We start from the raw sequence: 22861 nt of genomic DNA, 5'->3' as shown, positions 1-22861 counted from the left end.
GTGCCAGGATGACAACGACAGGAACACACATGGTGGTGTAATGTTTGTAAAGAGCTGAACGCTCACTGAAGCATCAAAGTACTTCTATAAAGAGACACGTGATCAGGACGGTTTCCCTGCATGTCAACTCCAAACTCAGCAGCTGCGAACCTGAGGCAGACCAACTCCTGTCAACAGGGTGAAGCTGTGAGTGAGCTCTGCCACTGTGCTACACGAGCCCCACTCTTATATTGGTGCAGGAACCTGGAAGTATTAATCTGAACTGCATGTTTGCATTATCAGACTTAGTGAGGGACATTTAGAGAAGGATGCAGATTTGTTGAGTGGACTGACGTCTGTCTCATTTATGAACCAGGGGTTGAAAACACAAGAAGCTCTGATATCCATTTAAAGACAAGCTTTAATCACCAATCACGTCTGTGATTCCAGCACATGTGACGGGTTTGTCAACTCATGAACTGATCATTGCAATCAGATACGGACAGAAGGCTGGGGGTTTGAATCCACTGAACAGCTACCCTGAGGTACTGTCCCTACACATTGCTCCCCGGGCGCTGCCCACTCACTGTGTGCTGCCCACTCTCTGTGTGGGTGCTGCCCACTCACTGTGTGGGTGCTGCCCACTCTGTGTGGGTGCTGCCCACTCACTGTGTGCTGCCCACTCAGTGTGTGGGTGCTGCCCACTCTGTGTGGGTGGGTTAAATGCAGAGGAGACTACAGGGACTAACACATATTTAAACTAGACTGTTCTTAAAGCCTGGACATGAACGGGTGCCAGAACAAAATACCTCACAACTGTTCTCTAGACTTGAAGATGAGATCAATTTCAGGTCCACGTGAGGTTATTGTTTATAAAAAATCTACTTATGTTCTCCTCTGCCAGACACTTTATTAGGTACGCCTTTTGTGGCATATATTCAACAAGGTTTGGAGCTTCCTGTCCACACTGACACAACAGCATTGTGCAGCTGCAGGTCCAAATAATGCTGCACCACATCCCAGTGGTGCTCTGGTCTGGACTGATCCCAGTACGAGACATTAACCAGTTGGAACCAGCTGTCATAAGATGGGTGGACACTCAGGGCGGCTGTGCTGTTGAAATAGTGCTCAAAGAAAACAGCCCCCATTTCATGTTCTTCTGCATACTTTGGGCATAATCAGTGGTTATTTGACTCACTGTTGCTTTCTTATCAACTCGAAGCAGTTTGGCCATCCTGCTCTGACATTGTTGGCCCAAAGAACTACCGCCCACCGGATATTTTCTCTTTTTGGTACTATTGTCTGTGAAGCCAGGAGATTGTTGGGTGGGAAACCGTAGTGGATCAGCAGTTTCCAAAATACACACTGCAGCCCATCCAGCTTTTCTACCCACGCTTTTTAAAACTGTCTTTCTTCGATGTTCTGATGCTCTGAACTTCAGCAGCCCGTCTTGACCCCACCCACTGAGTTTCTCCTGTGTAGCTTGCTGATTGGATACTTGTGTTGATGAGCAGTTGTACAGAGGTGCACCTAGCAGACACTCTGGTGAGGATATATTAGGATCATGAAGGAGGTGAACTTTAGTGTGAATACTGGCATCCAGCTGGGGGTGTAAGAAAACTACAGCTTGTGATTTGACTTTGGCGTGTTTCATAAATCTGGTTTTATGAGTCGGATCTGTTTCCCTTCTGCTTTGCTAACAGCGACCTTTGTACCTGCCGGCCTCTAACATCGAGGAACTCCTCCATCTTCATACCTTAATTGTCTCAATGCAATAACAACCAACAGTGTATTAGCCACAGCTGGCTTGCAATGGTCCCAGTACCATTACAGCTGGCATCAACAACAAAGGAGAATGTAGCCCATGTGTAGCAATGGAGCAATGTACAAAGCAACCCTCATGTTACAACAAAGACGTTTCAAATGGAAAGAACAAGAAAACAACAGTGACCATCGACAACAGAAAGTAAAATATCACACAGAGCAGAAGTAATGAAAGATCTACAGTTAGAGACAGAGTCATGCAAACACAGGCAGCAAGGCAGGCAGACAGTGTACCAGAGAAGGAGTGGGGACAGGCTCTTTAGGACTGGTGACCACATTGGTCTTGTTGTTGATCTGGAGAGACAGAGTGGACAGACAGGCAGGTAGATGGAACAGGGCAGAAGTGACAAGGCTTAGTGTCCAAACAGTCACTCCTCAAGCAGCTGCTGTGGAAGCAAAAGTGGGACATTGTGCTCAGGAGTCGCTGTCACGTGTGCCACCCCACCGGGAACGTTTCAGCATCAGTTCAGCCGTCGAAGAGGCTCATCAAATTAACTTCCTCTGATCAAACCTCCGATCAAGAAATGTTATTAGGACATGAGTTAATAGACCGTGGAATATTCAAACAGTATTAGATCCCCAGAGTTCAAAGTTAGACAGCGAACAGAGAGTGGAGAGGAAAAAATGACCCAGTTGCTGTCATGAATTTAATAAGGTAAATGACACTTGTTCTACTAGTTGTCTGTGTGCTGATTCCAGCATGCACCAGGGTAGGGCTGGGCGATATGACCCAAAATTCATATCTCGATATTTTTTAGCTGGATGGCGATATAAGATATATATCTCGATATTTTTTTTAAGCCATAAAGTAAGAACAAAAAGAGTTCTTAGTCAAAGCTGTGTCCCAGATGTCACACAGGCACTTTTATTAACATACAGCACAGATGTACATGAAGAAATTACTCAAAATTAAATTATGAGCATTCATTAAATAATAATGCTCCATAAATAAAAGAAAACAAGGTTGTTTTTGTGCTAAACAAAGAGCTCACAATTGTGCAGTCAAAATGTAAACTAAAAGACGCTGAGCGTAATAACAAAGACAGACAGATTTTACAGCTGCTCTGTTCCCAAGTTTTACTGTGTGACTGATAGCCTGGAGTTTGAAATCCGCTTCATAACCACGTCTCTTACAGGTGCCATTTATGGTCCTTATACACACACAATACGGTAATATTACGTTGATGCACAGTACGTATCACTCCGCGAAGCTCCTCGGTAGCCGTAATGCGCCGACAATCTATCAAGCGGTGCAGCTCCGTAGCTTACCAAAGTCGTACTCAAACATTTTTGACAGATTGCTGAACGCCGTGTACCACATAAAATCGGTTCGCGGCCACCAAGCACAACCAGAATTCATACATAAGGCGCGCTATCAACTTTTGAGAGAATGAAAGGATTTTAGGGTTAGCGCGGTTAGCTCGTTAGCGCGGTTAGCTCGTTAGCATGTTTAGCTCGTTAGCACGTTGACGCCGTCCAGCCCCACGCATGGGGCGATGCGCAGTAACTCGTTAACGGAGACTTGCCGTGTCCGTCTTGTCGCTGCCTGCACGTGAAGCGATGGGGGAGGAGGGGGAGTTGTCTTCAGTGAAGGCGAGGCGGAGTAACGTTGCGTAGAGACAAAAGTGGACGAAAGAGAGGCAAACTTGCGGCTCCACAACTATAATTATAACGTAACATAGACTATATCGATATAAAGGATATTGTCACATCTTATATCTCGTATAAAAATATATCGATATGTTTTAAAAACTCGATATAACGCCCAGCTCTACACCAGGGTACAGCAACAGGTTGATACTTCTTCTCTTTGTCTACTGCAAGATACTGATTATTAAAATGTGTGTGTTTGCTTCACTGGCTGGGCTGACAGGACAGACAACAGCACAGAAAACAGCACAGACAACAGCAGAGACGACAGCACAGACAACAGCACAGACAAGAGCAGAGACGACAGCAGAGACGACAGCACAGACAACAGCACAGAAAACAGCACAGACAACAGCACAGACAAGAGCAGAGACGACAGCACAGACAACAGCACAGACAAGAGCAGAGACGACAGCACAGACAAGAGCACAGAAAACAGCACAGACATGAGCACAGACGAAAGCAGAGACGACAGCAGAGACGAAAGCAGAGACGACAGCACAGACAGCAGCACAGACAACAGCCCAGACAACAGCAGAGACAACAGCCCAGACAACAGCAGAGACGACAGCAGCACAGACGACAGCAGAGACAGCAGCACAGACAAGAGCAGAGACAACAGCACAGGCAACAGCAGAGACGACAGCACAGGCAACAGCGCAGACAACAGTACAGACAGCAGCACAGACAAGAGCAGAGACAACAGCACAGACAGAAGCACAGACAAGAGCAGAGACGACAGCAGAGACAACAGCACAAACAAGAGCAGAGACGACAGCAGAGACGACAGCACAGACAACAGCACAGACAACGGCAGAGACAACGGCACAGACGACAGCAGAGACAGCAGCACAGACAACAGCACAGACGACAGCAGCAGAGACAAGAGCAGAGACGACAGCAGAGACGACAGCACAGACGACAGCAGCAGAGACAACAGCACAGACGACAGCAGCAGAGACAACAGCACAGACGACAGTACAGACAGCAGCACAGACAAGAGCACAGACAACAGCACAGACAACAGCAGAGACAACAGCAGAGACAGCAGCACAGACAAGAGCACAGACGAAAGCAGAGACAACAGCAGAGACAGTCAGACACAAAGCTGATAAAATGCATCGTTCATCCTAAAGAAAGATTCTCAGGCGCTGTGACTACTTTGATTAAGCTACAGCAGGTTAGGGGACTTTACCAGACATCACTGTGTGAATTATTTTACACGCACACACACAGCTAAAAAGAATCAGCACAGAAAACAGCACAGACAACAGCACAGACAAGAGCAGAGACGACAGCACAGACAACAGCACAGACAAGAGCACAGACGAAAGCAGAGACGACAGCAGAGACGACAGCACAGACGACAGCAGAGACAACAGCACAGACAAGAGCAGAAACAACAGCAGAGACGACAGCACAGACAGCAGCACAGACAGCAGCACAGACGAAAGCAGAGACGACAGCAGAGACGACAGCAGAGACGAAAGCACAGACGACAGCACAGACGACAGCAGAGACAACAGCACAGACAAGAGCAGAAACGACAGCAGAGACGACAGCACAGACAGCAGCACAGACAGCAGCAGAGACAACAGCCCAGACAACAGCAAAGACAACAGCACAGACAACAGCAGACAACAGCAAAGACGACAGCACAGACAGCAGCACAGACGACAGCAGAGACAGCAGCACAGACAAGAGCAGAGACAACAGCACAGACAACAGCAGAGACGACAGCAGAGACAACAGCACAGACAACAGTACAGACAAGAGCAGAGACAACAGCACAGACAGAAGCACAGACAAGAGCAGAGACGACAGCAGAGACAACAGCACAGACAAGAGCAGAGACGACAGCAGAGACGACAGCACAGACAAGAGCAGAGACAACAGCAGAGACAGCAGCACAGACAGCAGCACAGACAGCAGCAGAGACGACAGCAGCAGAGACGACAGTACAGACAGCAGCACAGACAACAGCAGAGACAGCAGCAGAGACAACAGCACAGACAGCAGCACAGACAGCAGCAGAGACAACAGCAGAGACAACAGCCCAGACAACAGCACAGACAACAGCACAGACAACAGCACAGACAGCAGCACAGACGACAGCAGAGACAGCAGCACAGACAAGAGCAGAGACAACAGCACAGACAACAGCAGAGACGACAGCAGAGACAACAGCACAGACAACAGTACAGACAAGAGCAGAGACAACAGCACAGACAGAAGCACAGACAGAAGCACAGACAAGAGCAGAGACGACAGCAGAGACAACAGCACAGACAAGAGCAGAGACGACAGCAGAGACAACAGCACAGACAAGAGCAGAGACGACAGCAGAGACGACAGCACAGACAAGAGCAGAGACAACAGCACAGACAACAGTACAGACAGCAGCACAGACGACAGCAGAGACAGCAGCACAGACAAGAGCAGAGACAACAGCAGAGACGACAGCACAGACAAGAGCAGAGACAACAGCAGAGACAGCAGCACAGACAGCAGCACAGACAGCAGCAGAGACGACAGCAGCAGAGACGACAGTACAGACAGCAGCACAGACAACAGCAGAGACAGCAGCAGAGACAACAGCACAGACAGCAGCACAGACAGCAGCACAGACGAAAGCAGAGACAGCAGCAGAGACAGTCAGACACAAAGCTGATAAAATGCATCGTTCATCCTAAAGAAAGATTCTCAGGCGCTGTGACTACTTTGATTAAGCTACAGCAGGTTAGGGGACTTTACCAGACATCACTGTGTGAATAATTTTACACGCACACACACAGCTAAAAAGAATCAAAGGAACTTTTTAAATCAGACTTCCTGATCTGATCAGGTGGGTAACAGTGTGGGCTGCTAGTTTCACCTGCTGGAGTTTGGCTGAAGTTAGTGCAGCAGTGTGGTCTGATACCGGGGCCATACAAAGGTTGCACAGGTGTTTCACAAACGCACAACTCCCAGTGCCAGACAGTTTGCTGTATCTTGTATCACAGTCTCAGACTTGTAGGAGAGTCCAGGAGACGGCAGTTACTCTAGCAGAGCTGGACCAATATCTGCTCCTTTGTGCAAGCAGGAACAGAATGAGCACTGCCAGCGCCCTACAGCACAACCGCAACAGGCCGCTGGTGTGAAGGCTCTCACAAAACAATTAGACGAAGAAAAAATACAACAATAACTGAGGCTGTAGAAACTGCCAGAGGCTCACAGGTTTGGTCATGAAGCCTGAAGATATATCCAGATTGTACTCTTGGCTACAAGGCAATCATATCAGAGGCAGACAGACCAGAGCTCGAACACTCGAAGAACATCTGGGAGAAAAAGAAAAGAGAAAAATACAAACGCAGAGTGGCTGGTGGACATAAGACCAGAGAACAAGAGCCAGTCAGCATCACAAAGGCAGACATCCAACAACAAGTGTCTGGAACGAAGAGCCGGACGGCCCCAGGACCCGACGTGAGCCCCGTCTGCAGCCTGAAGAAGCTAACAGCACTGCTTGATCACCTGACAGGACAAACAGGGGGCTGATTGTGAAGGATCTACACAAGGGTACACATGTGCTGCTCCAAGAACACCAAGACAGATGGGATAAGGAACAGGAAGAGGAACTATCATGGATGACCGAGCCCCTGGACCACACTGGCCTTGCTCCTCACATGCATCACTGACCCTGTTCACCACTGGTTTTTAGTAGATACTGACCACTGTATACTGGGAACACTCCAGAGCTGCAGTTCTGAGATACTCTGTCCAACGTTACACTTTTTGCAGTTCAGTCACGGCCTACTACGCCCCGCCTACTAACAGGAGTGATGAAGAGATAACAGAGTTATTGATTTAGTGTAGCATGATTCAGATATTTAGCATTATTGCCTTCACCCGTCAGTGGTGTCAAATGAGCGAAATATGGTAATTTAATTTTAAACGGCATTAGTTGTGCCTGACAGCACACGGTCACTGTGGAAAGTTGTTTTCCTTGTGCGTGCTTTTGTTTCAGAAATGTGGAACATGCGTCACATTTACACACCACGGAGACGCCGACGTTAAGAAACCCCGACAACGAAACAATCAGATCACATCAACTCCACGTCGACGTGAAAATTCAACGAATCTAAACCACAACTATGCACACATTCAGAATCTATGGTTTAAGCTGTGTCATCTACTGTGCCAGTGTCTGCGGTTTAGTCTCGGCTGGGGACACACTACATGACTTTATTTAATGCTGACAGTGGAACTCCTGGTTTTAACGTCCACGTGGGTCAGGAATGGGAATCTGTTCCCATCTGTGCAACAAAGCAAACAAAAGAGTTCAGCGTGAAACTAGCATCACTATAAGCATTAATCTATTCAACACTGCTGTATGCAGGAGAAGAAGAAAGCTACAGATTGTGTACATAAGTGGCTATTTGGTCAGCAAGCAGTGGTTATGAGCTCAGGTCAGCCCTGCACACCAGAACAGGTGGACCTCACACAGAAAACTTTAAAACGTTATTTTTGTTTTACATAAAAACACTAATTTTTAGTATTTCAGAGGTTTCAAACCTAAATCCTACATTTTCTGAATAAAATGTTGAACACGGATTCAAAGGCATCTCTGACTTTAATAATAACAATGATAAAGCTGCTTTGACACATTCAGCCCAAACTATAGTGTTTCTGTGTCGTGAGTCATGCAGTGCCTCCCCAGCCTCAAGCAGCACTGTGATTGTGGTGGAAACACAACGAGGTCTCTATTGCCAACTACTTGAAAAGCTGGTCTGGCTACCAAAGCAGCAGACGTACCCCCACGTGCTCTGCACTGTCCGTCTTCCTTTTCTGCGTGAACACAGGAAACGTCGTCTTTGTCTCATTGTGAAACGTAACTCACATCAATCCACTGCATATTCATTTGTGTCCAAAGTAGTAAATGAAACCACACGATGGTGATTAAAATGCATACTTAGCAAAAAGCACTTCCTTTCACATAATGCAACAAGTCAAATTCATGAAACCAGCAACACGTTTTTAACAGGTCATGAAGACAAGCGGACTACCACAGGCAGGAACACGAGTCCCTCTGACAGGCTGGACTGTGCTTAAAGGGAAACCAGAGCTATTTAATGAGCCTCAGAGATGATGCAGCACATTTCACAGAACTGTCAAATCAAACAACAGCAATGCTGCGGAGCTCTGCAGAGCTCTGCTTCCTCTTTCTTTCTCACTATTGAGCACACCGACAACATCGTTGTGTCTGGGATTTGTAAACATGCTGTTTGCCCGGCTGTTTTGCCCTACTATAAACCGTATCCACAGTCCCCAACACCTACAGAACCTGCAAATGTAATAGAAACTCTAATTGAGATACTGGGTAAAGCAGCATAGCCTAGCATACCAGCAGCAACCAAGGAGGATGACTCTCAAACGGTCAACTGTCCATATACGTACGATGACATAAGTACTACTGACCTCCATCAATGCTGGAGTCTCAGGAGCTGGAGCCAATCCCAGCTGTCTTAGGGCAAGAGGTGCAAGGCACACCTGGACAGCTAACTGCTAACACATACTCACACATTCACACGCACGCCAAGTTAGAGTTTCCAGTTAACCCCGCTGCCTGTGGACTGTTGGAGGAAGCCGGAGTACCCGGAAAGCACCCACACAAACACGGAGAACATGCAAACTCCACCAGCCTGATGGTGGAGTTGAACTCAGAACCTTCTAGCTGTGAGGCAACAGCGCTAACCGCTGTGCCACCGTGCTGTTTCAGATGCACATGTTCCTAAAAGAGTCATAAACGTGAATTGAAGAGTTTATCTTCATGTTGAGTCAACGGAGTGAAAAATGACGAACTACCTGTGACACCTGGTAGGACGGATGCATGTCTGAAGACAAGCTTCATTAATGTCCATTTTGTTGACAGTATTCAAACATGAGAGCAAACCCACGGGGGTCCAGTGGGGTGTGCAGTACGACCTGCTGTCAACAATAAGGTACATCTGTAACCTGGAGTGTGACGGTACTTACTTTGACACCATCCGGTTTTTTATTCAGCAGGCTCTTGGCTGCTGTGGAAACAAAGACAACAATGGGAGGAAATCAGACGCCAGCTGAACAACTACACAGGCACATGCAGCAGGTCCATTCAAGGCGGCCAATGACTAGCAGCCTCAGAGTGGCCCTACCATCGGAAGCAGAAGAGGAAAAAGCAAAGTCAGGAGACAAAAAAAGCCCAAAGAAAGCAGTAACGGAGACGGGAGCATGCGGTTAGATTCAGCTGGTAAAACCTCAGGAGACACGGAGCACATTTAGAGGAAACTCTGCTCTTTCAGCAAGAACACCGAGCAGCAACTCTGAGCTTCCCTCACGTATTTGTGGCCGGTTAATGAACTTTACAGTCGACATGCAAGGACGCTGTGAGACATGAAGCAGGTGATTGTAGCGGCAGAGGTAAGCAGTTTGGTGCATCGTCTGTCAGGGTGAGACTAAATCACAGCACGTAGAGTGACTGATCGAAGCTTTGCAGTGACCAAAGCTGTCTTTTGGCGGCCATTGAAGAGAAACGTCTGTCTGGGCCAGTATTTAAAGGAGATGATATAATTACGAGTCTATTTAGGAGCAGCTGAGCTTTAAAAGCAGGAACTTTAATACGTTTTTAATGACTTTGCATCGATACGTGTCGAACTTTATATCAACAGCAGATCCTTTCTTTGCTGCTGTGAGATACACATGGAACAGCTCCATCACATAATCAATGCTTTCTGTCTGCACACAGCAAACTTTTCCCTTCTGATCAATTAAAACACATCAAACTGAACTGTTTTTATATCCCTGTGATGTTTTTCTATTGAAATTACATCATATTTACACACATTGAAAGGATTAACTCCAACATGTGATAGTTCCGCTCTGTCAGTGGGTCTAATATATTTTATATGTATATTTAACGATACAACATCTGACTGGAAGCGAGAGACGTCTGCTCCCCTCTGCAGTCAATACTGAGGCCGTTTCTCACACTTAGTCTGCAGGATGGCAAAGGCCTCGTAAACCAGCTTTGATTCCTCTACAATGACCGCTAATGCACAAACTGACCCACAGTGGAGTTTTGGTAGACACACATGCCCGGACTCAAACCTGGCAGTGTAGCTCAGCGCTGCAGAGACGTGCTAGCTACAGCGAGGACTCTTACCTTACACACGAGTTACCACACGAGGAGGAAGAAAGAAAAACAAAGGTAAACAGAGGGATCGCACTCACAGCTGAGACAGAAGTGGAATGAGCAGCTTTCCTGTCATTAGTCATAAACACAAATCAATACTGGTTCAGTTGAAATGGTTCGCCCTTTAAAGCCACCCGTGGACGGCATCGATCTGCACGCTCACTCCAGTTTTTGTTAACGGCAGCTTAAAGGGGAGCACCGAGCTTAATGGGCTCTAAAGGCCAGAACATCAGGACACAGCAGGACTCCGAGGCAGCACCTCAACATGTGAACCACACATGTGAACGGCATTATAGGGAGTCGCTACAACACGGGCCATGACTGGCTGTCAGCCTTTACTCCAGGTCGTACCTGAGAAGTTTCGAGTGGCGAGCATCGTTGTCAGGATGGCACCCTGAGGAGAGAGATGGACAGGGGAGCGTCACAGCAGGATGAGCATGCTCTGGTTTTCAGGGTTTTAGATGTGCACCGCTCACTGCCGCCGCCTACCTTGAGTTTCCTCCTGGCGTTGAATTTCTTGAGGCACTCCACAGTCTCCTGTCTGTGCATCATGGATGCTACAGTGGAGCGTTGCTGTGGAAACACACAGGCAGTGTCACAAGCTTAAACGCTACTACACAACCTGCCCGGGTTAGGGAGCGCGACACCTACGCAGATCCAGGGGTGTTTGAGTGCGTCGGTGGCCGTCACTCTCTTGGCTGGGTTAATGGTCAGCATCTTATTGATCAGGTCTTTGGCCTCGGGGGTCACCGTGTCCCACTCTGGGGAGGGAAACTGTTCAACGACATCGTGAAAACCATTTGGAGTTTAGCTAACTGTTATTGTTAAAAGGAACACATTTCTCTGCACGTGTGCGTGGCTGCACGGTGTAACTCACATCATACGCCCCAGCTTTGATCTGCTGGTACAGCCTGTGCTGGTCCTCGTCCCAGAAGGGAGGATAGCCCACGAGTAAGATGTAGAGGATCACTCCTACGAGCAGCGGAAACCAAAGTTAACCGAGAGCTCACGTCTTTACTAAAGCAAACCGAGCCTCAGGAAAAAGGCCGGCTTGTGTTCACTAACGTCACACCAGGACAACCTGTTTGCATTCAGCTGTTTCTAAATGAGCAGCAGACAAAGTCAAACAGCTGCTGTTTGTGTAAATGCAGACACACTGAGCGCTTCTGTTTGCTGGTGTTACCAGGGACGGGCTTTTTAATTGGCCGTCTGCCTGCAAAAGATGAAAAGGACCCGTATCTGCCGCTACGACCACAAACAACACCGCCCTTTGTTGCTGTGGTCTGAGTCAGGACAGGTGTGCTGCACGCATGTGTTTCCCACAGCTGCAGCCAGATGTGCTGCTTTCACTAGTGAGAGCAGTGATTAATCCAAGAGGCTGCCACAGAGCAGCACACAGGACAGAATGACACGCTGCTCGTCTCTTACCGCAGGCCCACATGTCCACTGGCTTGCCATAGGGATCTTTCCTCAGCACCTCTGGAGACAGGTATCCTGGTGTCCCAGCGAAACCTGAAACACAGACACACAAGTGAAGCTTGTACAGACGACCCACAGCTCGTTACCTAAGCAGGTAGGACCAGAGGCCTCGTAAAGCAAGGTTTAAGAGCTGCAATCAAAGCACTCTGCACCAGGCGTGTGCTTTGGCTCACACACGCTCATGGGGGACGTCCAACTGGTACTTAAGTTAGGGCATAAAATGAACTGGTTCCAGATGGAAGCTGGTGCTGGGGGAACAGACTAATTATCTCAGAGCTCCACAGAGACTAGATGGAGACAAGTAGGCCAGACCTCCACCCTGATGCAAGCCGGCAGCAGTGGAGCACCTCGTCTCTGTGGGGTATTAGGGTGTGCTGACACAGTGACATCGTTGGAGAGCAAACGCCTGACAGATGTACCGGCTCGTGTGTAGTTACACAACATATTGATAGACTGCACCTGTGCAAAACAGCTAACCTGTGTGTTATGTCATTAGTTTTATCACCAGTATTTAGACACATCCCACAATCACAGATTCACTTTGATGGGATGAGTGCACACTGACATCTTTCTTGACATTCATGTTGGGCTTTAAAACAGTCAGCTGATACATGAAGGTCGCAGCGCTGACACAGGTAAGTCACGCTAACACGGACCAAACTGAGGTCACTCACCGAACCACGCCTGCTGATCTCCTTGAACCTCGATGGCCAGGCCGAAGTCTGCCAGCTTGACTGCAGCGCCCTTCAGCTTGCTGGCTAGAAGCAGATTCTCTGGCTTGGAGTGAAGAACAGGAAACATCAGCATCCTGCAGCGGCTCAAGACAGGACTTTACAATGAGGCTCAACATGAATCAAGACTTTGGTTGCTAGCAGCTAGTAGGAGGGGCTATCACAGCATCATCAAGGACTGATGTCAGAGAGCGTCCGGGACAGACTAATGGCTGGGCTGGAGGCCTCTGCACACAAACTCAGCACTGACTCATGCTGAGCCCGATCATAGTCAGCCTCAGTCTGAGGTCGCTTCAGCCCGGCTGCACGACTCTTTCAATACGAGCGAGCCAGGCGGGGCGTGAGAGCGGCCGCGGAGGACACGTGAAGCGCTCGTCAACATATTCAAAGCAGCACACAACAACAACACAAGCTGCTGTTGATCACAACACAAGCTTGTTGTCCAACCACACCTCAGCGTCAGTGAGAGCCAATCACTCATCAGACGGAGTTTGTGGACGACGCCCACACTGAGCTGAAACATGACAGCAACACCTGCACTCTGATCACAATCACTGTGTCATGAACATGCTCATCTCCACCCGGCTGACGACATCAGTCTGCCACAGGTTCATCCTTCAACAGCTGCATTCACACATCCTAGGTTCATTTTCCCGTTCATCCTCCTCTCAGGTATCTGAGCCCCGCCCCCTGATGTCCCCGCCCCCTTTAATGTTGGCTGATGTGTCTTTGACCTCCAAACACCGGGTCAGCCTGGCCCTGGTCTTTCCACCTCTGGATGCTGACTGCAACCGTCAGTCGTTTGGAAATTCTTCTGTAACCAACCAGTAAGAAACTGGTGAAGGTGTTGAGAGCTCACTGGTTTTGGTTATATACGTGACACCTTGGCAATGAGACACCTTTTAACAGGCCGGAGTTGGGACCAGCTGATTGGAAGTAAATGGTGGGATTGCATCTACAGTTTCCTTTGCACGTGTCGACTAGATGGTTTTAGCAACATCAGGTCAACATATTTGCCATCAGTGCATCACTGATATTCTAACCTGCAGTATTTCAAGCCCACACTCGCTCCAGGTCCCATCCAGAGGTCACGGATCAGCTGTCAGTTGTTACAACGCTGCCATCTCCCACCGGAACAACAGGCCGTTACGCCAGGCTGCTGTTCGCTGACTTAGCTCTGCTTTCAAAACGCCACTAACAGACAGACTAATAGAAACTGCTGGACTTCCTGCTGCCACCTGAGACTTCCTGTCGGACCGTGTACAGAGTCAGCGGGCCTCCTCTTTCACCGGGTGTTTAAGCTGCTGCCGTCGGGCAGGAGATTGGGGCTGCTGAGGCCCTAATCAGTGCTAACAGCTGACCTGAGTGGATGCCTCCCTGGACCTTTCTGGGGGTAACAACAACAATATTTATAACAAGGTGCAATAAACATGCACTTTTTTTAGTACTTAAGTTGTCCTGTCCTGCTGTACGTAGTGCCGACGTGGGACAGGTCTCCAGGTTCACTGTACGACTGTGCAATGACAATAAATCTCTCTGAGGGACAAATCCTGGAACCACGAGATAAGAGTCACTGTGATGCCAGAGCCATGAGCTCTCTCCATCCTCGTGCCCACTGGTATATACTAACTGTAGCACACTGCTTTTCTGTACTCACAGTCATCCTCGCCCGCGGAGGCTAACGCTCAGCCACTGAGAGCTCCTTCTCTTGGTTAGCTGAAACGTAAACCTCCGCCCTGTGGAGAAGGATGAGGGCTGCTTTCCACCTTCATCTCACTACCAGAGGAAACACACCTAGAGCACACCAGTGCCTCCTTTGATATCTGACTGCACTGGATCCTTATTGATTCTGTATGCTCAGAGCTGAGGATCTCCCACAGGAAAAAGAAGCTTCTCCTCGGTCCACAGAGAACTCTGACACTCACTTCTAGTGGATATTGTGTCGCACACCCTGACTGTGCTTGATAATCTATTTATGATCTCTCAGATGGGGCCATATGGATGGAAGGCCCCCAGTGTGCTTTAAGGGCTGCTAATAATGGATCCAGTCACTGAACCCTTGAAGCGCCGCCACAGTCTCTAACTGACCTACTGCAGCTCTCAGGCCTGGATGAGACGCATGCAAAGATAGTCAAACGCAGGGCGAAGAACACAAACAGTGATGGAGCCGTGCAGGATGCAGGTTTGTGCCTTTAGCATGCACCAATGCACCAGCACGTCCTGCATTTGTGCACAGTTCACATCAGGGTTTGTGCTCCCTTCTTGTGATAGATTGGATTGTGTCTGACACAGTGAGTCAAAGAGCAGATCCAATGAGCTGATGGATCAGAGCCTGCTCAGTCTGGACTCTGTGCAGCACTTTATGTTGCAGTGCTTTAGAAATAAAGCTGCGATCTTTTACAGCTTTATCACAAATGCAACAAATTACTGAGATTTTCTGGGAGACGCAGAACAAAACTTTCAGAAAGGTGACAAATAAACGAGATTAGATCCAGAAAGCCATCAAAATCCTCTCCGCCTGTGACTCTGAACACCGCGCTTCCTCATTGGCTGCGCTGACATTGGCTGATCACCAACACTCTGTCGGAGCTGTTCGAGTGGCTTCTATTCTTGTGTCTCTGGAGAATATGTGGGAGGATAATGTGGATATTACAAAGGCTGATAATCGGAAACAACAGAGATCAAGTCTTAGAGCGGGGTGTCAACATAAGGCCAGCGCCCCAGAGCCAACCCACCAAAGAACGTCCAGCTGGTCCTCGTGGAGACGGGCAGAAATGCTTCAGCTTCTACTGGCAATGACTCCCTGTGACCAACCACACAGCACCAAAGGAAAGCAGTAATAGTTCCTGCTTTATAAATGTGCACATTTGGTTTTAACTGTGGGTTTACAGTGAAACACAAACAGGACAGACTCTGTCTGCACAAAGAACTTTTCCTGTTATTTCTCACAGTTTAAGCCTCTCACTGACCACAGCAGCGCTGCTTCATCATCACACTCCTTTTTCTTACATTCAAGCATCTCAGGATGTTAAATCTTTACACTGACAGAAAGCCTCCACAGTGTAAGATGACTGCGCTGGATTTATGTGAACAGAAAACATCGTCACAGTGCAGGCATGTGTAACCCAGGACTCTTTCCTACACATCGACCTCCACAGCATGTGTGTGTTTGCACAGACCATCATGTGCAGGAATCGAATCACACGAGTGCACACACACAAAAACGTGGCTGTTTCTACAGCTCCCGCTCGCTCGTTTGTTTCGGCTGCATTTGCTTTTCTTTGTGTTTCTGCAGTCAACTGTGGCAGCTGCCTGGCAACAGCCAATCAGAGTGCGGGGCGAGGGCAGCCGACAGATGCAAAACGTCAGCTTACTGCTGCAGGTAAGCAAACCTCAGACACGCCCGCTTCATTTGATTGACAAATTAGAGCTTCGGGAGCGAACCACAGGAGGAGAGCAGCATTAGAGAGACCGCTGCGGAGGCATTAGTGCAATTACCCACGATGAGACACCACAATGTGCTCAGCGGCTCCACGTAAAGCATTTGACCTGGTTACAGATGCAGAGCTGATGGCTCCGTGAGGGCGTCGTTCCTGGAAGGACCATTCAAATTATAGCCTCACACTGAATTTCCTCAACAGTTGAACTTAGCACAACAATCATTACCCAACAACACTTTTGACACTAAGCAGACGCTGCTCTTTAAAGAAACAGGCGCGCAGCCATTGTTGGTTCCTTGTATTTTAGAGAAATGTTCCAACTTTTGCTGGTGAAGACCAAGTGTTTTGATGAGAACTTCAGAATACTGACAGGGAAAAGGAAAGAGCATAACTGGAAAGCATCAGGACAAAAGGACAGAGAGAGACCGTTTGTATCGACTCACCTTGAGGTCGCGGTGGACCACACCCATCTGGTGGCAGTGCAGCACAGCCTCTAGGATCTGCTGAATGCAGTGACTGCATGCAAACACCAGGGGGCATGGGTTAGTGACGAGCTAACACTCATATTTGTAGCTGTGAGCTTGCTTTGAGCCTCGGGGAGCTGGCGTGTTAGTGGGCGGAGCTCAGTAATGTGGCAACTCGCCGCCCAGAAGCTAAAATTAGCAGCAACTTGAGGTAATTTGGCTGAAAACGGGCCGTTCACTCAACGGGGCTTTTTCTGTGCTGCCACAGTTAAAACACATCCTGGAACTTCATCATCATCCTCACACACAGCTCTCTGCCCGAGCCTCAGAGCAGAGGTTAGATCTGGAGGCGGGGCAGAGAGGCGGAGCTACAGAATAGTGTGGTTTATTACAGGAGCTGACACAGTGTGTCCCTTTACAGGATAATGTTACAAACTTTACTGAAGACAACATGTGAATGAAGCAGTTAAAGTTTGAAGCAACCTGTGACTGACAAACCAAATATAGTGCTGCAGGTTCACTACATGTTTGTGTAGGTTACATGGTTCCTCCTAAACATGGAACATGGATGCAGCATTACAGACATGTAGCGTCTAATGACACGCTCGGGCTGAAGCTACACGGTCCAGACGCACCAACGCTGAAGAAGAGCTGGTTGACCCGTGTGCGTTTGACATCAGGTGACCAGCTCAGGGCCCTGTTTCAGGAAGCCGGTTTAGTGCAAACTCTGAGTAAGTATACCCTGAGTTAACGAAAACTCTGGTTTTTCAGTTTCACAAAGCGGGTTTAGATTAATTCTGAGTGAGTTACTATGACGACACACTCCGTGAAGCTAACCTGCCCCCTAGCAGGTTTACTTCAACTAACCCTGACCTTCTCCGCCTCTTTGTCAGAAACCTGACTGTAGGAAGTGTCAGACATGGCGTGCCCCTTCCTTGAAGAGCCAGTAGATGTTGAAGCCCAAATTCTCTGCCGGGAGAGAGTGATCAGAGCGCGTTCGGACATTTTATCATTTCCTGATGATTTCCTGTGTGAACGTTACCGTTTTTCAGCACAATCTATAATTTATTTGAATAACATCCTCAGGCCTAATATTGCTCATGTGACACATCGCGGACATCCTCTCAGTTCTGTACATATTATTTGTATCGCACTTCGGTTTCTTGCAAACGGGAGCTTTCTGTATAATATTGGTGACGCTGAGCACGTTTCCAAGGCTACCGTCTGTCAGGCAGTCAGGAATGTTACAGTTGCACTGAAACGTCTCCTGTACTCGTCTGTGGTGTTCCCCGGTCACAGACCCACAAGATTTATCAAAGAGGGATGCCACAAAATTGCAGGTATCAGGATGAACGAAACTTAATTCATGATGTGGTGATACTTGGACTACTACTTAAATTTTACATTTATTCTCACGGTTCCCAGGCGTGATTGGCTGTACAGATGGCACTCACATTCCAATCATTGCTCCTTCAGTAAATGAAGGAGACTATGTGAACAGGAAGTCTTTCCACAGCATTAATGTACAGGTACATAGTTCCCTGTAGCATTTCAAACTAACAAATTATTTCATTATAGTAATGGATGCTAATTTGTGTTCTCTGCACTGTGAAGATCATATGTGATGCTGCCAACATTATCACAAATGTGGAAGCCAACTGCTCAGCCTCTGTGAGTGGTGGTGGTGGAGGACCCCCACCTGTTTTTCAGGCCTCCGCTTTTTTTCTGTTGGCTATAACGGGCCACATTTGAGCATACAGAGTAAGCAAATATGTACTTGTAATGTGCTCAGATAATTTCAATAAGTGCTTACAGAGGGGAAATTAATGTAGCCTCTAACTGCAATTGATTTACATCGGACAAACAGACCAAGCACTATGGCTCATAATACAATTACACCACCTGTTTGGACTATATTTTTATATTTCATTTTTACTTGCTGCCAGGAACGTTTGGGGCCTGTTGGGTTGCACCTGCGCTCACATCACGTCACAACATAAAATGTATGAAATAAAAAATAAAATATAATGAAATAACGTGTTGAATGGGTGGAAATCCCTCGATCAATGTTTAAATTAACACTCACGCATTGACTCTGTCGGCTATGTTTTGCCATGCATGCTCTCTTTCTTTTGCAGCTGAGGCTGTGTTACTTTTTTTCTGCAAAATTTGCATGTTATCGGCATATGCTGCCATCAGAATTTCGGCCTCAAGCGCTGTGAAATACATTGACCGCGCCTTCTTTCCCTCCGTCTCCATGGTGACTCGCTTAATCTGTGCTCCACTAATCAGGGCTTTCTGTATCCTCGTGCGCGCGCTTAACTTGGGGTTAAAGCAACTCCGCGTTGACTGAACTAATTGTTATCAGCCTTTCTGAAACCGAATATTCCGAGTTGGACAGTTCGGGGTTACTCAACCCTGAGTATCGTTTTTCACTCTGAGTTTTCTAAACCGGCTTCCTGAAATAGGGCCCGGGTCCGTGTGTGCCTGCACAGTGGATCGATCCTTCAGAAACACACTGCAGCCCTTAGTTGCTCCCAACACAATGAAGGAGTGTGCAAATGCTAGGAGGTGCTTAGAGACAGACAGTTGTGGAAATGTAACACAAGCGTGCCACATCTGGATGCAGGCTTGCATAACTAAGACTATTCTGACTGTGTCGTGCTGAAAGTGTTACTCGTGCAGCACATCCTGTTTGTGAGGATGCTTCAGGTCTGCTCCTGCTTTCATCTCTTAAACACATTTTTATAGATTCAAAAGTGTTAAAAAGCAAATTCGTTGCTTCAAACTTTCTCTGCTGTATTTATGTGTAAACACACTGAATGAATTTGAATTGAACCTAATGATGCTCCACCTTTAGAATCATAACAATGATCATAATGAAACCACACCATCTTTCTCCTCTCTCTGACGAAGCCTGACAGCGGCTGTGTCAGCGCACCACTTAGCAAAGATGCTACATGCACTTGGTGGCGTACAGTAGAGGCAGGCTGTGATGGCGTCTGCCTGCCCCCGCCTGCACGACACATCCCGCCGCCTCGTCTCCAGCCAGCCTGCCCACAACGCCCCGCTGTGGCGATGTGCGAGGGTGACTGGTGGAGGGGGCGTGGCACTGATCAGGCAGTGGATGCAGCACGGCCGAGTCTCTTAACGGTTGGCCCTTACTAACCTTCAGGTCTCTGTGCACTAAGCCATTTGTGTGACAATGATTTACACTTTCTACACTCTGCTGTATGCAGTGACTGTGGAGGCAGACCAGGCCAGAAGCAGAGAGGAGAGGGAGGACGGGTCAGTGTCAGACACCTGGAGCAGCACTGCAGTGACAGGTGAACATCGAAAAGGAACAGTTCAGTGTTCGATGGCGTGAAGACTTTCTGCAGTGCGAGCTGCTGCAGAGGCAGGTCTGTCTTTGCTATAGACGGAAGCAGGAAACAGCTAAAGTGTCAGGAATACAGCTGCTTGGTAACAAACTTTGCTCACTGTCAGGACCTAAAAAGGTAAACTTTAAATATTCTGGATCCTACGGCCGCACTATAAACACAGGAACAGATAACAGAGGAGGAGAAGCACACAGGTGAGACGCACGAGAGACACGAGGACGCTAAACTAACCTACAGGAAGTTTAACGGCGAGACGAGGGATGCATTCAAAGACACGACTAGAAACACGAGCAAAGACTACACAGGCGCAGCGGTGACCATGAGCGATGAATACACTGCAGTATGGACATGATGGCTGCACAAGCTCGGTGACGGTAAACAGCTCAGCTGTTTCCATCCACTCGTCCTGGGCATCTTTACGGGGCTTTGCATTTCTAATGTGAGTGCACGTTTTCTTCTCCTGCAGGACTTTGAAAGCAACGGTGCACGAGCTTGGATTTATTTGGCATTTCTCTACAGTCACACAGCTTAAAATGATGCTTTTAGCCATCAACAGGATTCGGGGATGATTCTGTCGGTATATTTGACCACCGTCACCGATCTGAACATGTTGGCTCGTGGTCCGGGCCCTGAAGCGGAGGCGGAGCTCGGAGCAGCATGTTGTCCTGTCCTGCTGGAGAACCCAGCTGTGTTTCTTACCTGCACCGCTGTCAGCAGAACAGCTCCTACAGTCCGCACGGTGCTCTCAGGTTTAGGAACCTCAGCTTTACTCCTCAACATAAGCCTCTTGTCATCGGGGCCAAACAGCTCTTTGTCCTGTCCCACCGTCAAACTTCATTTTGAAGATTTATCCATACGGACACTGTGTGGTCGGCAACCTCTCCAACCACGGTGGTGGAAAACTCGCTTCACCACAGTCTTGAGCCTTAATGGTTCCCAGGTTGATCCTGGACTTCCTAACTTCCTCTCCTCTGAGGGTGACGGCGAGGCTCCACTGAAGTTTGTCAAACAAATCCAAAGACAAGCTACCAGCTGTAGTCAATCATGATGACTACAACACATTAGCATGTCACTGTAGAGCCTCCTGCAGCACTTCCTGTGGGCGTATATACATAACTAAGCCTTCATGTAGACTCTTGGCTTTGTGAGGATTGGAGAAAATCCTAAATAAATTCAAACGTGTGCGTCCAGCTGTATGAAGTCAGTGAGAGAGCCACTCAGAGCTGTCAGCAGCTACGGTGCAGGAACCAGGGACAGTGTTTGACGAAGGTTTCTGCTGCTGTCCAAGCTCATGGAGCCATCTCTATCTCGGCCCCGTTAGACAACCAGCCTGCGTTTGTGCAGGTCTGACAAACTGTGGACAGCACTGTGCAAACATCTTAGGCAGGTGAGGAAAATGCTGTAAAGAAAGAGAGCTTTCAGAAATATGAATGACTGTTTAAGGAGCCCAAACACAGCCGAACTCATCAGGAACTCGTTACTGTAAAGAGGAACAAGCAGCACTGAAGTGACGCCCCCCTGATCTCAACATCATCGAGTGTGTCTGCGATCAGAGACCTGAGGACGCCCACATCCACAGAACATCTGTGCGTAGTTCTCCCAGATGTTTGCCAGCTGACTTCCTTCAAAAACTGTGTGGAAGTGGACGTAGAAGAAGGCGAAGGCGCCACCAAACTGATGTGATTTTGTTCACTGCGTCTTGTTGCCTGCTGAGAATAAACGATTAACACTCTCTGCGTGCAGCATTGTTCCTCACCTTTTGCTGCACGTTTGGCATCCTCAGTAATTATTTCTGCACAGGTACCTGCACCAGCGTTTGAGGCTTAACCAAAGCGTTCGTAGAGCTCGGCTGAAGAACATCAAGCACAGACCGTAAAGTCCTGCCAAAGCATCAAGCTTCCACAGACAAGTGCTGAAGCTGAAAATCACATACAGCCATCGTGCACTCAGCCTGAGGTGGCAGCTGTACTCTTTGACTCTGGGGTTTCCCTCTGCTCCCAATCTGTGTGCTAAATACATCACCCACTCAATAAAGTCACGCGTATGAACTGCTGAACTGTTCCTTCAAGTTGTTAAGAGAAAATACAAAGTTTGCTTCATATAAAACACAAACTCCACCACAAACAGCATCAATTAGGTGAAACTGTCCATAACTCCTGCAGGAAGGAATAAAACCTGCAATGGAAACCTTTAACATGTTACACAAAAGTCACTCTGGATCAGGGATGGGTGCCGGTGTCCGGTGCCATGATGGCAAAAGATGCAAACTCAGCAGCCTGCAACAAGTGCTTTAAGCTGATACTGTCGGACCCAGAGTTAGCAACATCCCCAAAAACCCGAAGAGGAGAGTCCTGGCCCCTAGCCCTGCCAGTGTAGCAGAAATGATGAGGATGATGATGCAGCAGCAGCCGTTCTTCTCTGCGTGAGTAGCTTAATGTTGTTTGTGTGTAATTTACGTTGAGTAGGCTAACCACGTTATTACATTAATGCATGTAAGGTGAACTAGCAAACATCATCATAGCTACATGCGGCTGTCTTCTTGTTTGATGGCAGATACTCCCTTCACCCTGGACAAAAAGGCTAAAATGACCAAAGAAAAAGTGGAAAACAGCTGAACATGAGAGGTTTTTGGACAAAGTTTGTGTTTTTTCCATTGTTTAAGCACTGCTTCCAGCCAAGAGTGATACCATATATGCCCCATAGCTGC

The 22861-nt window shown here is 48.0% G+C and overlaps 1 protein-coding gene across 6 annotated transcripts in view; it reads right to left on the bottom strand.

Annotated features, from left to right (window-relative positions):
• The window catches only part of LOC112429915 (calcium/calmodulin-dependent protein kinase type II delta 1 chain), a 76249-nt gene that overhangs the window by 12726 nt on the left and 40662 nt on the right, over positions 1-22861 (bottom strand). For 2 of the 6 annotated variants that reach the window (XM_076888370.1, XM_076888386.1), the window contains exons 6-13: positions 16754-16826; positions 12814-12916; positions 12089-12172; positions 11538-11632; positions 11312-11434; positions 11150-11233; positions 11012-11054; positions 9466-9506 (exon numbers count right to left, since the gene is read on the bottom strand). In XM_076888370.1, the coding sequence (XP_076744485.1) occupies positions 9466-9506; positions 11012-11054; positions 11150-11233; positions 11312-11434; positions 11538-11632; positions 12089-12172; positions 12814-12916; positions 16754-16826 (646 nt within the window). Of the gene's footprint in view, positions 1-2037; positions 2086-3089; positions 3105-9456; positions 9507-11011; positions 11055-11149; positions 11234-11311; positions 11435-11537; positions 11633-12088; positions 12173-12813; positions 12917-16753; positions 16827-22861 lie in introns of all 6 variants that reach the window. The other 4 variants (XM_076888378.1, XM_076888392.1, XM_076888401.1 and 1 more) reach the window with 3 other exon arrangements.

The sequence above is a fragment of the Maylandia zebra genome, linkage group LG2 (assembly GCF_041146795.1).
Source record: "Maylandia zebra isolate NMK-2024a linkage group LG2, Mzebra_GT3a, whole genome shotgun sequence".
NCBI lineage: Eukaryota > Metazoa > Chordata > Actinopteri > Cichliformes > Cichlidae > Maylandia > Maylandia zebra.
This window is presented reverse-complemented; position numbering and strand designations above follow the sequence as displayed.